Raw genomic sequence first — 14,575 nt, 5'->3', positions numbered from 1 at the left:
TTTTAAAACCATGTCTTTATCGCCATTGTTATAGTTATTGTCCTTTGAAGTACCGCTAATCATTTTAATTCATGTCAACCAATCAAAATATAATTAATTTATATAATAATTTAAATTTAAATGAACCTTTTATGCTACTAACCATTTATGCATTTATCCTGTTTTTATTTATACATTGTTATATACAAAATACAAATTTATATATGAATGTTTTTATATACATTTCATTCACAAGTATAATATGATTGCAAGTGTCCTTTTTAAGCAATAAAACATAAAAGGCTAAATAAAAATAGACTATGTACTAAAATATTATTATCATTAGACATTTTCCTTTTGTTTCATTAAGCTTTTGCATTTCTATGAATGTGTTTTCATTGTGGTCATAGATTTCAGTCATTTTTATATTCCTGTTGCATGTATTTTTAGGTAAAATAGCCATTGACGAATTGATGAGGATGTGTGACACTCAAAAACAAGATATAAATACACAAACTGTATGGAAAGACATTGAATCTGTGAGAATGAAGTTACAGACCCTATGGAAGGTATAAATAGGATTTACTCTTTTTGCACAAAATGTACTAGTCCTAATGGTCACACTTTATTTTAAGGTCCAATTCTTGCTACTAATTAACTATTAGCTACGACTTTTGCCTCAATAAACTCCTAATTACTGCTTAGTAAGGTAGTTGTGAAGTTCAGGTATTGGGTTAGATTAGGGATGTAGAATATGATAATGCAGAATATGTGCTTTGTAAGAATTAATAAATAGTGAGAATTGGTCCCTATACTTAAGTGTTACCATTCTTATTGTTGGACACATGGAGGTATATCTTAAATAATATCTTTCCCATTGCCTGCTGAGTGAAACTGCCATTGTGTGTTTGTCTGTGTATATTAGGAATGTCTTGGCCTGCCAAATGATGTGGTGGTTGAGGAAAATGCACACTTCATGTTAAGTGGAGGAGACTCCCTTCAGGCCCTGCGTCTCTGTGATGAGATCACTGTTGCCATGGGGACAACCTCTGTGGGCCTGCTGGAGGTCATATTAGATGGCTCTTTCTCAGATGTGGTTAGCCACGTCATGACAGAAATGCATAACAATGCAATCCAGCCATCAAAGAAGAGAATGCTGGATGATTCAGGCTCTTTAGTTTCACCCAAAAGACAACAGAAGGAAATGAGCACAGTGAATGCTACAGAAAGCACAGTGGGTTTTGTAGTTCCCTCAGTGAGAAGGACTATGGGATTTGTAGTTGTGAGACGAGCTGGTGAGGTTATTGATTGGGGTTGTTTTTGGAAAATGCAAGAGAAAAACATCTCAGATGCACTAGGAACAAACAGGAGCAAGCTTACGGTGACAAGTACTTCTGAAGACAGTTTAATATCTAATCCCTCACACGAACTTCATAATATAGCTCAGGAAAATCCTGCTATTAAAAATATCACAGAACCCCATGTTCCTCAAGAAGTTACTGAGACATTACCTGTCAGTAAGAGCCCAGGTGAAGGTTCAGGGGAAGACCGTTCCAATGTCCTGCTGCTGGGCCTGCGGGTCCTCTGGAGCTCAGACACAGGCAGGTGTGTGGACGCCTCTCCAGTGCTGCTGGTGGGTCCTGACAGGACCACCGTGTTCATTGGCTCTCACTCGCACAGACTGCAGGCTCTTGACCTGTCCAATGGAGAGGTCATCTGGGAGCGTATCCTCGGAGATCGACTGGAGTCTTCAGCTGCCATTTCCAAATGTGGAAGCCTTGTAGCAGTTGGTTTGTACTTGATTTTAAAAGGAATGCTTAATTTAATTAAGGGAACTAACGTGGTTGTAATAAGGTTGTTACTGATTTAGCTTGAATTATGGGGGGGTTTGACTAAAAGCAGAACCTAAAGGATTTCAGGATTCAATTTATTCATCAATTTATTTGTCATCCACATTTATAACCTGAGTTTGACCCTTTTTCTCAGGCTGCTATGACAGACAGATATATTTCCTGGATGTTTCCTGTGGGGACACTGTGTGGACGTATGAGACTGGGGATGTGGTGAAAAGTTCCCCTACTGTAGACCCTAAAACTGGGCTGATGTTCACAGGGTCCTATGATGGCTTTGTTTATGCATTAGACCCACTGGTAATATACAAGAGAAATACTCAGTTTTGTTTAATTATATTTCTGTAGTGCTAATCAGTTTTGTTTTACTATTATTAATATACTACTATAGTGTTTATTCACATTTTTTATGTAGCTTTTATTTGTATATTTTCAGTTTTCATTTTAATTTGAGTTTTAAGTAATTTTTATGTGCCTTTTTGTTTTTATTAATTAAAAAATATATATTTCTGTTAAGCTTTTCATTTCAGTTTTAGTTTAGTAACTTTTATTTCAATTAGTCTAATTTTCATACAAGTTTTAAGTTTGAGTATGATATTTATATTTCATTTCATTTCAACTTTATTTCATTAAACAAAAATATTTGTAATAGTTTGTTTTAGTTAACACTAACAATGTTGTTACATCTAAATGTTTACATCTAATTAAATTAGTTGTATTCTGTTTTTTGTAAATATGTTCTTGCATATTCCCTTGACATTTCACAGATTTGTCTCTATTTCTCCCAGGCTAAGACGTGTATATGGCAGCACTATTGTGGTGGAGGTGCAGTATTTTCATCCCCTTGCATCCACTCGTCTCCTAGACAGTTATACTGTAGTACTCTGGGAGGGAATCTACACTGTCTTGATCCAGTAAGTAAATGGTCTATCTTCATAAGAGTGAAAAAGATATATTTAAAAAACATTAAATATTAGTATTGAGTGTTTAAGTTTCAAAGCTTATAAGCCAACTTCTCTGATATGAAAGGTCTTAAGAATGGAGCATATACTGTAGGATCAGAGGTCATGTTTAAAGGCTAACATTTATCTTGTCATTCTCCATTAATTGTCTGTCCAGGACAGTGGAAAACTCTTGTGGACATATTCCAGCAGTGTCCCGTTTTTCTCATCCCCTCGCTGCTCTGATTCCACTGTCTTCATTGGTTCAGTAAATGGACAAATTATTGGAATAAGCCATACTGGAGATACGGTGAGAGGAAAAAGGAAAAGTTGCTCTAAGAGATGATAAATTAAATATACATGACTTTAATCACGATTTTAATTCTTATTTTTCATAATTGTGGTCTTCACAGGTAGAGCAATAAACAACAACGCTTTTTTTTCCTATGTATATTGCACTCATTTTTCAAACCTTATTTTTAGCGAATTAAAAAGAGGCTTATGGCAATATTCCTTTACTCTTCAGATGTAATCCAGTAATATTACAGTTTAATTACAGATGATTATGAGAATGCCTCCATTGATTTTGAGTTATTTGATTGCATTTTGTGCACCAAAGTTTGATTTTTGTTCCATTATTTTGCAGTTATGGGAATTCTCCACTAAAGGACCAATCTTCTCATCGCCATGCATTTCCTCTTTGACATTTTGGACTAATCAGCAGGTTTCTACAACACCCAGCAGAAGCACATTAACATTATCCAATCACACAGTCACATGTGGGTCACATGACGGTCATTTATACTGTGTAAATGGTGATAACGGATCATTACTGTGGCAGTTCCAGACCACAGGCAAGGTGTTCTCATCTCCCTTTGTGTTTGATGGTGATCCATGGGGTTTGAGAACACTAGTGGCTGTGTGCTCCACTGATGGAAAGGTGTGGATTTTAGATGGAGAAACCGGCACACTGAAGGCCACCTTGTCTTTGCCAGGCGAGCTTTTTTCCTCTCCTGTCGTATGGGGGCATAAGATAGTGGTGGGATGTCGCAATGATTATGTTTACTGTCTAGAACTGGCCAAACAGTGATTAATCACAATATGCAACTGGATAAATATATTTTTATGGGTGACTTCCAGAAGCGCCTATTAAAGAAATACATGGATATATTCAGTATGTATTATATTTTAGCATTTATGTTCATTTAGATTTTAGCATTCATGTGTTCATGTTTGTTTTTGTGCACAAACAGGAATTTCAGTCCACCGAGTTCAAACAGCTTCCTTTAATTTTCTCTACATATTTCATAACATTTGCGTCACTTTTTCTGTAATGGGTTTTTCTAAAGTGGAACAAAAAAAAGTGCAATTATCAACAAACTTTTTGTTTTATATCACATACAACACTGTTTACGCTACACTATTGCACACGACCAATGTAAAAACAAAGTGGCGCGACTGCAGTTCAGGAGATCTCCAAAGGAATACAGTCCGCTTCATTTCACTTCTATACATACATACATACCTTACATACATTACATACATACAACATTACATTAGATAGTGGAGTCAGTGGCTCTGCTGAGAGATCAAGGCTTCCGTTTAATAACCATCATTTAGCAGACCCTTTTTATCCAGAGCAACTTCACCTACAAGGACAATCCCCCCTGGAGCGATCTGGGGTTAGCTGCCTTTTTCAAGGACGTAGAGGTGATGCCCGTTAATAGTCCATTCATTCTCTCACTAGAAATGCTTCCTTTTTTGTAAAGGATATTTCCATTGGCTAGACCTCTTGTTCTTACTCCCCTCCACCCTGGGACGTTGCATTTGAAACACTGATCTCCCATCACTTAGCCGTGATGCAGGTTTTGCTAATTAGCGGTAAAAGATGCTAGCACACGCTACGCCAGGATAGCATTGTTTATGTTACAGCAAGTAGACGGATCCCAGGCAACCAATTCTACAGAAACAGGCGGGTGTAGACACTGCAAGAAGTAGATTTTTCATCAATTGACAGCACGGCTCAAGTGCATACAGTATATACTATGATGTCATGGAAACTTGAAGGAAAAATTGTTAGTTAATTACATGAGTAAACAGTGCTGACGTGTCATTATCATGATGAGTTTTAGCAATAGTTAAAATGAAAGTACTCACAGTTGTCACGGACACAGTGAAGATCTTTTTACTTTGCCAAGATATCAAATATAATAAGTTAAGAAATCAAAAAGTGACAACGTCTGTCCATCGGCAAGGTCTATGAGTGTCAACTCATTTGAGTGTATACATGGAAAAAAATAAAAATTACAAAGCCATTTCTTTGATTTACATGCTTGTGGGAGCGAGGAGTGGAATTTGTGAAGGTTTCATCAGCTGTGTTATTATTAGCCCTTGAATTGCTTCCCAGATTTATCACCAAAGCAATAACATACCTTCTTGTTTTACTTGAAATGTTAGATTTGTACTTAATGTGAACCACTCATATTGTTTTAGTAATATCTAGAATCAACAGTTCGACATGCATTGTGTATGTTACGCTGTTAACCACTGGCGACTTCAAGGATATGAAGGGCTGCAACTTCTCTGAAGATTATAGGGCTTGTTTAATTGGCTGTGACACAAATGAGTAAATATACTTTTGATGCATGTTGTTGCAATAATTCAGTATATTGAAACCGGACGGGTGGGTTGATGTAATTGTTTATCCTTAGTGAATCTGATATATATTGAATATAGTGAATATTTTATCACTAAAATACCAAATATTCTGAAATGCTAGAAAGAAAGTAAATTATAGACTTTGTTCAGAGCAAGAGGTGAGCTGGGGTGCTGTGAAGGCTAAGTGATGTGGATGAAGGAGATGACTTATTCGCTTTTTCACTGGTCAGCAGCAATGGATCACTTGATGATCTGTGGGCAGTCACTCCAGGCTTTGGCCTTACGCTTTGCTAGGGCAAGCCACGCAGGCTCGGTAGAAACCTGGGTAGTGTCACCAGGAGGGAAGCGCTTTGTCACATCTTTTGTTGCTGGGGGAGATGGTGTAGAGTCTGTAATTTCAACTGTCGAAAGAAAATCACTATAAAGACTGAGAGATGGCTCTTTTACGCTTTTGTAGTGGTTAGATGTCTCAGTTTTAAAAGCACCACATTATGATGGGAACCATGTCTAAATCCCACTCTGATGTCAGTTGCATTTCAGCTAGGGGAATGTATATGAAAGAAATAACAAAGCCTAAATAACAACTGAGCATAAGACACAAAGTTACCAAAAACAACCCTAGTATAAAGCTACTAAAGGGAAATTTAAAGGATTAGTTCACTTCCAGAATAAAAATTTCCTGATGGTTGACTCACCCCCTTGTCATCCAAGATGTTCATGTCTTTCTTTCTTCAGTCAAAAAGAAATTAACGTTTTTGAGGAAAACATTCTAGGATTTTTCTCCATATAGTGGACTTAAATGGTGGCCAATGGGTTGAAGGTCCGAATTGCAGTTTCAAATTGCATGCCAACGGGTTGAAGGAACAAATTGCAGTTTCAGTGCAGTTTTAAAGGGCTCTACATGATCCCAGCCGAGGAATAAGGGTCTTATCTAGAGAAACGATCGGTCATTTTCTTAAAGAAAATAAAAATGTATATACTTTTTACCCACAAATGCTCGTTTTGCACTAGCTCTGCAATGTGCATGCGAGACTTCGCGCATTACGTAATTACGTTGGAAAGGTCATGTGTGGTTAGTTCTTCGTCCGTGAACTTTGGTTCAAAAAGGTAGCATAGTGCAAAAAAATCCATCTCATTTTCTCCTCTAACTTCAAAATCGTCCGACATCATTGTTTTACCTTTTTTTGTAAAGGGCGTTTGACTCTTTGCATGTTCGCTTTGTAAACACTTGGTCGGTACTTCTGCCTACGTTACGTGTGAACTTTCCAATGTGATTACATAATGCTTGAGGTCGAGCTAGTGCAAGATGAGCATTTGTGATTAAAAAGTGTATAAATTTTATTTTTTTTAGAAAATGACCGATCGTTCCTCTTGATAAGACCCATATTCCTTGGTTGGGATCGTGTAGAGCCTTTTAATGCTGCATTGAAACTGCAATTTGGACCTTCAACCCATTGGCCGCCATTTAAGTCAACTATATGGAGAAAAATCCTGGAATGTTTTCCTCAAAAATGTCAATTTCTTTTTAACTGAAGAAAGAAAGACATGAACATCTTGGATGCCATGGGGGTGAGTAAATTATCAGGAAAAATATTTCTGGAAGTGAGTTAATCCTTTAATCAAATACATTCTTTTATTTTTTTTTTACCTGTGACTGAGCTGGGCAAGGTATTGGCTTTCTTCAAGTTGTCGCGTCGTTCAAAACGGGCCAGGAATGTGTCTGGTCTCTTATTCTCATCTGTTGTTTGAGGTTTGTGAGGGCTGGAACTTCTACTGCCCTTATCCTCTGTGGGACTGACCATTCCAGCCTTTCAGAGACAAATAAAACCATATTGTAGTTATATGGAGCAAGATTTTGGACAAACAAGATTTCCTAAAGAACGAGGTTACCCAGCACAGCACCACAGAAGTAGAAAACAAGTGATCAACAAAATGTTACTTGTCGTGGCTGGTAAAATTTATGTAAAAGGGAAAGCTGCTATTGCTTGTTGCATTATATTGCATTGCAGCTGGTTAAAACTCACTGTTATTACAATTTTACATATAGTACCAACAGTGTAGCTTGTTAATGATAATAGATTGTGTGGTTATATTGATAATGTATACATACGCTATCTCTGTCCTTAGCCTGTTTCTCAGCCAGCTTAGCTTCTCTCTGGCTCCTCTTATCCTCTCGGTTTTGCTGCTGTTCTCTGAAGCCTTTCTGTTTTTGCAGTGCCAGAGTGATCCAAAGTGGTCCTGTCTCTTTCTCCTGTGTCCGTGAGCTGTCCAGAGAGTGCCTGGCCTGCAGAGAGGGTTTTTCTGTGAAGGAGAAGAAATGCAGAAGGTGTCAAATTGACAAGCAAGACTAGAAAACATTTTAGAGTCTTCTACTCCTCTGTTGTACTGTCTACAAGAATAGCATTAAAGGGATAGTTCACCCAAAAATGAAAAGACCTTCGTTCAACTTCGGAACACAAATTAAAAAAAAAAAAAAATTCAAACAAATTAAAAAACAAAAATAACTATTATATTATATTTTATTAAACGATTTCCTGCGTCAGCAGCACCACATGCATGGGTCATGGTACTCTCACAAATGCACGTCAACAGACACAGAAGAGAAGAATTGTTGAATAAAGTTATTTTTGTTTTCACTGCACACAAAAAGTATTCTTGTAGCTTCATAAAATTATGGTTGAACCACTGATGTCACATGGACTATTTTTACAATGTCCTTACTACCTTTCTGAACCTTGAACGTGGTAGAAGTTTAAGGAATATAAATAAATTGATGCTTCGCAAGCATTATAATAATTGTGAAGATACAATTATAGCTCTACAGCGCTTGAGTGTTTCCAACCTTTTTTAATGAGTTCTGTCCTGCGATCTGTTTTTTCTCTCCATGGGATGCTGATGGATGGAAAAAATGACTTCTTTTCTTTAAGCTCCTCCTCTCCTTGTCCATTTTTTTGGTATGGTAGAGATGCTGCAACTTCTTCCTTATGATCACTGCTCTGCTCAGTATCTACCTGTTCTGCTTGCCCTGTCCTTTGTAAAATCATGTCCCCCGAAGTCCTTCTGCCAGGTTTCGGGAGAGGAGAGGGTGGAGGTGTGGCACCTTCAGATGGTTTGGGGGAGGTAGCTGGTTTTTGGTAAGGTGGAGGCTTGGGGACAAAGTTGTCACCTTCGGTGCGTGCCAAAGGGAGAGTATTTCTGCTCAACTTACTTCGAGATTCTTTACTGGGTGCTGCAGCGGTTCGAAATCCGGTAATCTCTTGTTGCGGAGAAACAGGGCTAGACTTTTCAGAGAGTGTAGAAGTATCAGAATCTTGGTCAATGGAGGTGAGAGGCATTGGGACACCTTCAAAACTGTCTCCTGCACTGTACCTTTTTTTCCTCTTCTCTGCAGATTGTTCATTGTGAAAGCGAAGAGAGTAGTTGGTTCTTCTCAACTTGATTCCAAAAGGTGAGGGCCACTCACCACTCTGATCTTTCTGATCCCCTTCATCCTTTGCATCCAAGTCTTCTGATTCTTCCTGACTTGGGGATCCAGTCTCGGACCTCTGTGACTTGGGAGATCCATGTGGCGGACTGGGAACAAGGAAGGAGGGGAGGTCTTTGGCAAACATGCATTCTTCAGCACTATCTGCAATGTGGACAACTTTGCTTCCTCTGTTCTGGATCTTGATACCTAAAGAGGGCAACTCTGATTTTTGGACAGAGGGAGTTTCCGTAGATGGTGATTCTATTTTCACACCTTCTTTGTCTTCCTGACCAAAACTCTCTGAGTTGCTTTTGGAATCAGCAAATTTCTTTCTAGCTGGTGTGATTGAAAACTTAGCACTGGCTGACATGGTTTTCCTGAGGTTGGTGTGAGAGAATGGCACTGTATTTAGATCCTCACTTATTGGCCTGCGACTCTGATCTGGGTATTCTGGATATTTTCCGTCCTCAGCACCTTTAAAAATTTTGGATCGGATACTTGCCCATTCTGCCAGGACAGCAGCATTGGATTGGTCTGCAGATAAGGAAGACTCGTATAAGGATTTGTTTTTTTCAGATTTACGATCTGGAGAAGTCTTGCTCTTGGTTGGAGGAGTGTCCATGGCCTTTTTGCCTTCCGAAAGGCCAAGAAGGGACTTGCAGGCCGTGTCCTTGATCTGATCGAGATTGACTGCGGTTCCACAAAGTTGGGCTCCTGTCACAAGAATTGCAGTATGTGGGATATAAAGAGATGAAGACAGAGTTGGTGAATCTGTGCATCCTGGTGAAGAAGCTTTGGCTCCCTCCCTGGTTTCAGCTGTTGTTTCACCCTGTTGGCCAGTTGATGGAGTAACAGGAGTGAGGTTGACCTTCTGGAATAGTATCTGCTTCTCGCCTGAGGAGACCTTGAAAGTAAAGGGTCTCTGTCTCTCCTCCATCTCTCTCCATCTCAGTTCCTCTGCTTTTCTTTTCCATTCTGAGTCAGTAGCCCCAGCTTTCTCCTCTTGCTGTTGCCTCTTTCTTTCCTCCTCCTCCTCTAGTCTTTTCTTCTCAGCCTCCTCTTGTTGGCTCCTTTCCTCCTCATGGAGGCGTTGCTCTTCCTCTCTCTGCCGTTTCTCCTCTAACTCTTGAATCCTACGTTGTTCTGCCTCTTCCTCCTCTTTTCTCCTTCTCTCCTCCAGCTCCCTTTTTCTTTCCTCTTCCAGACGAAGACGCTCCGCCTCAAGTTCCTGCTGCCTTCTCTCCTCCTCTGCTCTTCTTCTTTCCTCCTCTTCCCTTTCTTTCCTCGCCTCTTCCTCTCGTTGCTTCCTCTCCTCTTCCTCCTTATGCAGCCTTTCCTCTTCCTGTCTGCGCCGCTTTTCTTCTTCTAGCCTCTGCTCCTCGATTCTCCTCCCTTGTTCTTCCATCTTTCTCTCTTCCTCTTGTTCCCTTCTCTGAAGCTCAAGGCGTTCTAGCTCCTCCTCGTGAAATCGTCGCCTCATCGATTTCTCAGTGGGTTCATAATCCTCTTTGCTTCTATGGATAATGGTATAGTCCTCTCTTGACAAATCAAAGACTTCTTCGTCTTTTTGTGTTTCAGATTCCTCTTGCATTTCAGAGAGATCCTCTTCGTGAAACTCCTGAAATAGGTTAAATTTACAGAAGTTATTGCCTTTGAGTTGTATTCATCAAAGGGATAGTTCACTGAATTATTTAATTTTAATCCAGTGTTGTTTTAGACCCCACTGACATTGTATTGACAAACATTAATCGAAATATTGACTTTTGTGTTTCACAAATCATACAGGTTTGGAACATCACGAGGATGAGTAAATTGATGACTGAATTTAAATTTTTCTGTGAACTCTAACACATCTTCATACATAAAAACTATCCCAATAGACACTGTTCACATTTTAATGAACACCATTCTCTTTACCTGTGTGAATCTTCGGTGTTTGCGTGACACCCTCTGGTTCTTCGGTTTGACAGACAGTTTATGTTTGGCAGCAGTGTTGTCCAAGCGTGGGACAGACTGAGGTACAGCATCGAGACTGATGGACTCAATTGTGCCAGGGGGAGGTGGGCGCTTGGTGCGTGGGGATTTGACTGGAGTTCTATGCTGGACCGTGTCATGGCTGACAGCCTGATTGTAAAGCAATAACACAAACAAGTCTGTGACTATGCAGAGCAGGAAGCATGTTATATTTATGGGGAATCAGTGTTTTCACAGTCTGACACTTTCCTACAGCTTATCTAGAGTACGCCATTAGCAACAAGGTTACTGACAAAATGTATATCTTGAATGCACTAAAAGTTGCTTTCAATAAAAGTGCCTGCCAAATGCATAAATGTACATTTTTGCAAGTGAGGTAATCTGTCTTATAACATTACTCTCTAAAACAGAGCAGTTATTTTTAACAGTCCATATAAATTGTCAAACTTTGACTGACACAGCATTTATGTAAGTAGTGGATAATAATTTGGAGATTAACTTACTTTTTCCTTGGCTTCGGTCTCTGGTGGCTCATTCTCCACCTGAGCAAGAACCTTCAGTGGACTTCGTGGTACCTCTTCTTCATCGGAGCTACCTTCATCTCCCTCACTCTTTCTAAGTGAAGGAGGTCTCTGACCAAATTTGATATTATGTCCAATTTGCCTCTGTCAACAAAAGCATAGAGAGTAAAAAAAATCTTTTTTTTCTGTTTGTTAGTTTGTTTTGCTGCCTTGTTAGTCAAATTAGAGAAAAGGAAGGAATTAGCCAACATTAAGTCCCAAAAATACTAACATAAAACAGTCTAAAATAAATTGTATAAATTTGGTGCAATGCTTATATGAAAATTGTGATAGTGAAGTTTGGTGCAAGACTTAATTGTGTGCATATGAACATTTTTAATTATACAGTTTGTGTGGAAAGTCTCACCTGAATGTTCCTAACTTTGTCTGAAACGTTCTCCTGGGACATTGTCTGTCCTGGATATGTCTTCTCTGAGTCCTCTGGGATAAATACACTCTCGTGTGAAAAAGCTCTGGACCCTAGGGTGTTTAACTCCCTGTGAACGTAGACGTTAACACACTGTTTAATTAAAACATTTCTATTAATGTTTTCAGTACGCAATTCAACAAATAAACTCAGCATCTACAATAAAAGCAATATATTTTGAATACATTACAAAAGGCAGACCGAGCTAAAATGATTATAAAGTTTTACCTTAGACACTCATCATTTTCCTCCTTAACTGAGACCACCCCATTGCAAACATCATCAGTGGAATGGCTAGGTTTAAGTTCAGATCCCTCAAACCCACGTTCTGCTACCCTCCTTTTCTTCTTCCCAAATAGACGCCGGAATGGCTGGAATTTGCCCTGCCGTCGCCGCTCTGGTAAAAATGGGGTCGGTAGGGGCAAAGAAAGGTGATAAATAGTCAGTAAGTAGCATTTATTTGATGTCCGTGAAATGGAGGACCAGATATAGATCAGAGGCTATGGAATCAGGTTATACTGGAGGTAAGACCTTGTCCTAAGACAGGCTTTTATAATTATGGTGACCAGATGTCCTGTTTAAACATCCGGTAATGTCGAGGTCCTATAAAGCCATATGATCTTGAAAAAGCATCACAGAAAAAAGAAAAAGCCAAAAATTAGAAGCCATCTGCTAAAGAAGCAATTTTATATAAAGCTGTTGTCAGTAATATAGAGTTGTTACACTGTTTTGAGAAGAGAGGAGTTTTACATGCTTTACTGAAAACACTTTGGGGGTATTTACACCATGTATTTACAATTATGAAAAGAAGATAGCAATCCAGCCACTCAGATGCTTACAAGATATGACTTGAACAAATTTAAATGCATCTGGTTGTTCAAGCTACATACTGTACATAAACTTACTCCTCTCACACATTTTTAAATCAGTGTGAGCCCTGTAATCCACCTGAGCAATCATGGATGAGACACAATAGATGCAGCAACCACAAAACGTTTTAAAGTACCCAAATAGACGACTCAAATAATACTTCAGTCTACATGAATAAACAACTGAGCATCTTGTATATTGTGCAGATTTTTCAAGGGCAGTATCACGGGGGGGATGTTGTAGGTTCCTCTAAATCTACTCTAAAATCTGGAGGTTTTTTAAAAATGCTTGGATTGATATGTATTGTGAAAGGTGGTATACACATAATTTAACCTCTACTGGGTTGAAGGTTTTACTTAATGCTAAATAAGCTACTTTCTTTCCCATCGGTTACTTCTGATAACATGCACACAATGGATATAATCTGAGCTTCATGACCAACAATCAAACACCAACTTTTAAACAACTAATTCCTAATCTGTAAAAAATAACACAAAACAATCGTAAAGAAAACATTTATAGAATAATTCTCAACCTACCAATTAAAGTGGAAATCTGCAGTTGCAAAGTGTCTCTGGCATGACTGAATCATGTGGTTCCCATGTAACGGCATTAAACCAATGATAAGGCAAGGGACCTTTGGTTTGTAAAGAGTGCTGTGGAGAGGCTCCACTTCCTGAGACTAGAAAGTTATTAGGAATCATAAAATCTACGGAGATAAGAGTAGCTCAAAAACACATATTTACGAATAAAATTTACATATAAAACATGTCAAATAAAATATTAGCTATATACACTACTGACCAATAGTTTGTGGCCTGTAAGATTTTTTAAATGTTTTTGAAAGAAGTCTCACCAAGACTGTGGTTATTTAATCAAAGATTCATTAAAAACAGCAATATTGTGATACATTATTGCAATTTAAAATAACTATTTTCTGTTTATCTAAAATACAATTTATTCTGATGACAAAGCTGAATTTTCACATGATTATTCAGAAATCATTCTAATATCCTAATTTGGTTCTTAAGGAACAATTCTTCTTATTAATGGTGAAAACAGTTGTGCTACTTATAATGTTATCTTCTGTAACATTATAATATGCGTATGTGTGAATATTTTCTATCAAAGCCTGCAGGTTCCTTTTTGGTCCTTCTGAAGGTATTATAAGTACACCATAAGCACGCCGCCAGCCAAGAGCAAAACATCTCCAGACTGTATTTTCTGTTTTTATAGATGTTTGTGTGTATGAAGGCTCAAGACTGTGTGTCTGATTCTCTGTGTTGTAGGAGCTCCAAGTGAAATGGCTGGGGTGACAGGGCCACTCTACACCACAGAGTAGATAAATTCTAACAGCAAGAGATCAGCGTAGATCTGTTACAGGCTAAAAGTGGAAAGTAGTGTGGAGTTACACATTAAGTAAGTGTTGCTGCTCAAAACACAGTAACAAAGAAATTAAGACATTTGGTACCTGGCATCAGTCACCGCTTCTGTTGTTGTTCTGATGCGAGTTCCTGAAGTTATTACTGTTCCAGAGTTTACTGCTTTACGAGCGCATATGACTGGATGATTTTATGATTTCTCATATTTTGTCTCGTCATTTCCCTCTCAAAGCCACGTCCAAGTCACAGTCTGTTCCCAGCCGCTACTACTCCATTTCTCTGGCCCACAATGCAGTGCTGCAGGCATCCTCAATCACTGAGGCATATGATGTGAGTGGACACCACTCAGCCAGAGAAACAGCCCTCAGTGTGTCTCCCTTGTACTCCTCCATACTACAACCACTATACACTCAAACACAGCCTACCTGCTCCTATGAGTGTCAGTAGTGCTAAATAAATTAACTCGGA

General features: G+C 38.7%; 2 protein-coding genes across 7 annotated transcripts in view; one reads left to right on the top strand and one right to left on the bottom strand.

Annotated features, from left to right (window-relative positions):
• The window catches only part of aasdh (aminoadipate-semialdehyde dehydrogenase), a 32,952-nt gene that overhangs the window by 3,937 nt on the left and 14,440 nt on the right, over positions 1–14,575 (top strand). For 3 of the 6 annotated variants that reach the window (XM_016479993.1, XM_016479990.1, XM_016479991.1), the window contains exons 9-14: positions 430–548; positions 905–1,769; positions 1,966–2,129; positions 2,618–2,743; positions 2,949–3,080; positions 3,417–3,494. In XM_016479993.1, the coding sequence (XP_016335479.1) occupies positions 430–548; positions 905–1,769; positions 1,966–2,129; positions 2,618–2,743; positions 2,949–3,080; positions 3,417–3,494 (1,484 nt within the window). Of the gene's footprint in view, positions 1–429; positions 549–904; positions 1,770–1,965; positions 2,130–2,617; positions 2,744–2,948; positions 3,081–3,416; positions 3,955–14,575 lie in introns of those variants that run through there. The other 3 variants (XM_016479989.1, XM_016479994.1, XM_016479992.1) reach the window with 2 other exon arrangements.
• cracd (capping protein inhibiting regulator of actin dynamics) lies at positions 4,026–14,379 on the bottom strand. Its single transcript, XM_016479995.1, has 9 exons — positions 14,197–14,379; positions 12,084–12,252; positions 11,796–11,925; positions 11,372–11,533; positions 10,812–11,018; positions 8,271–10,512; positions 7,539–7,729; positions 7,077–7,236; positions 4,026–5,829 (listed from the first exon to the last, which is right to left on the bottom strand). Exons 1-9 carry the CDS (start codon positions 14,201–14,203, stop codon positions 5,669–5,671), a joined length of 3,429 nt encoding a protein of 1,142 aa, XP_016335481.1. The 5' UTR covers positions 14,204–14,379; the 3' UTR covers positions 4,026–5,668.

The sequence above is a fragment of the Sinocyclocheilus anshuiensis genome, unplaced genomic scaffold (genome assembly GCF_001515605.1).
Source record: "Sinocyclocheilus anshuiensis isolate Anshui unplaced genomic scaffold, SAMN03320099.WGS_v1.1 scaffold637, whole genome shotgun sequence".
NCBI lineage: Eukaryota > Metazoa > Chordata > Actinopteri > Cypriniformes > Cyprinidae > Sinocyclocheilus > Sinocyclocheilus anshuiensis.
This window is presented reverse-complemented; position numbering and strand designations above follow the sequence as displayed.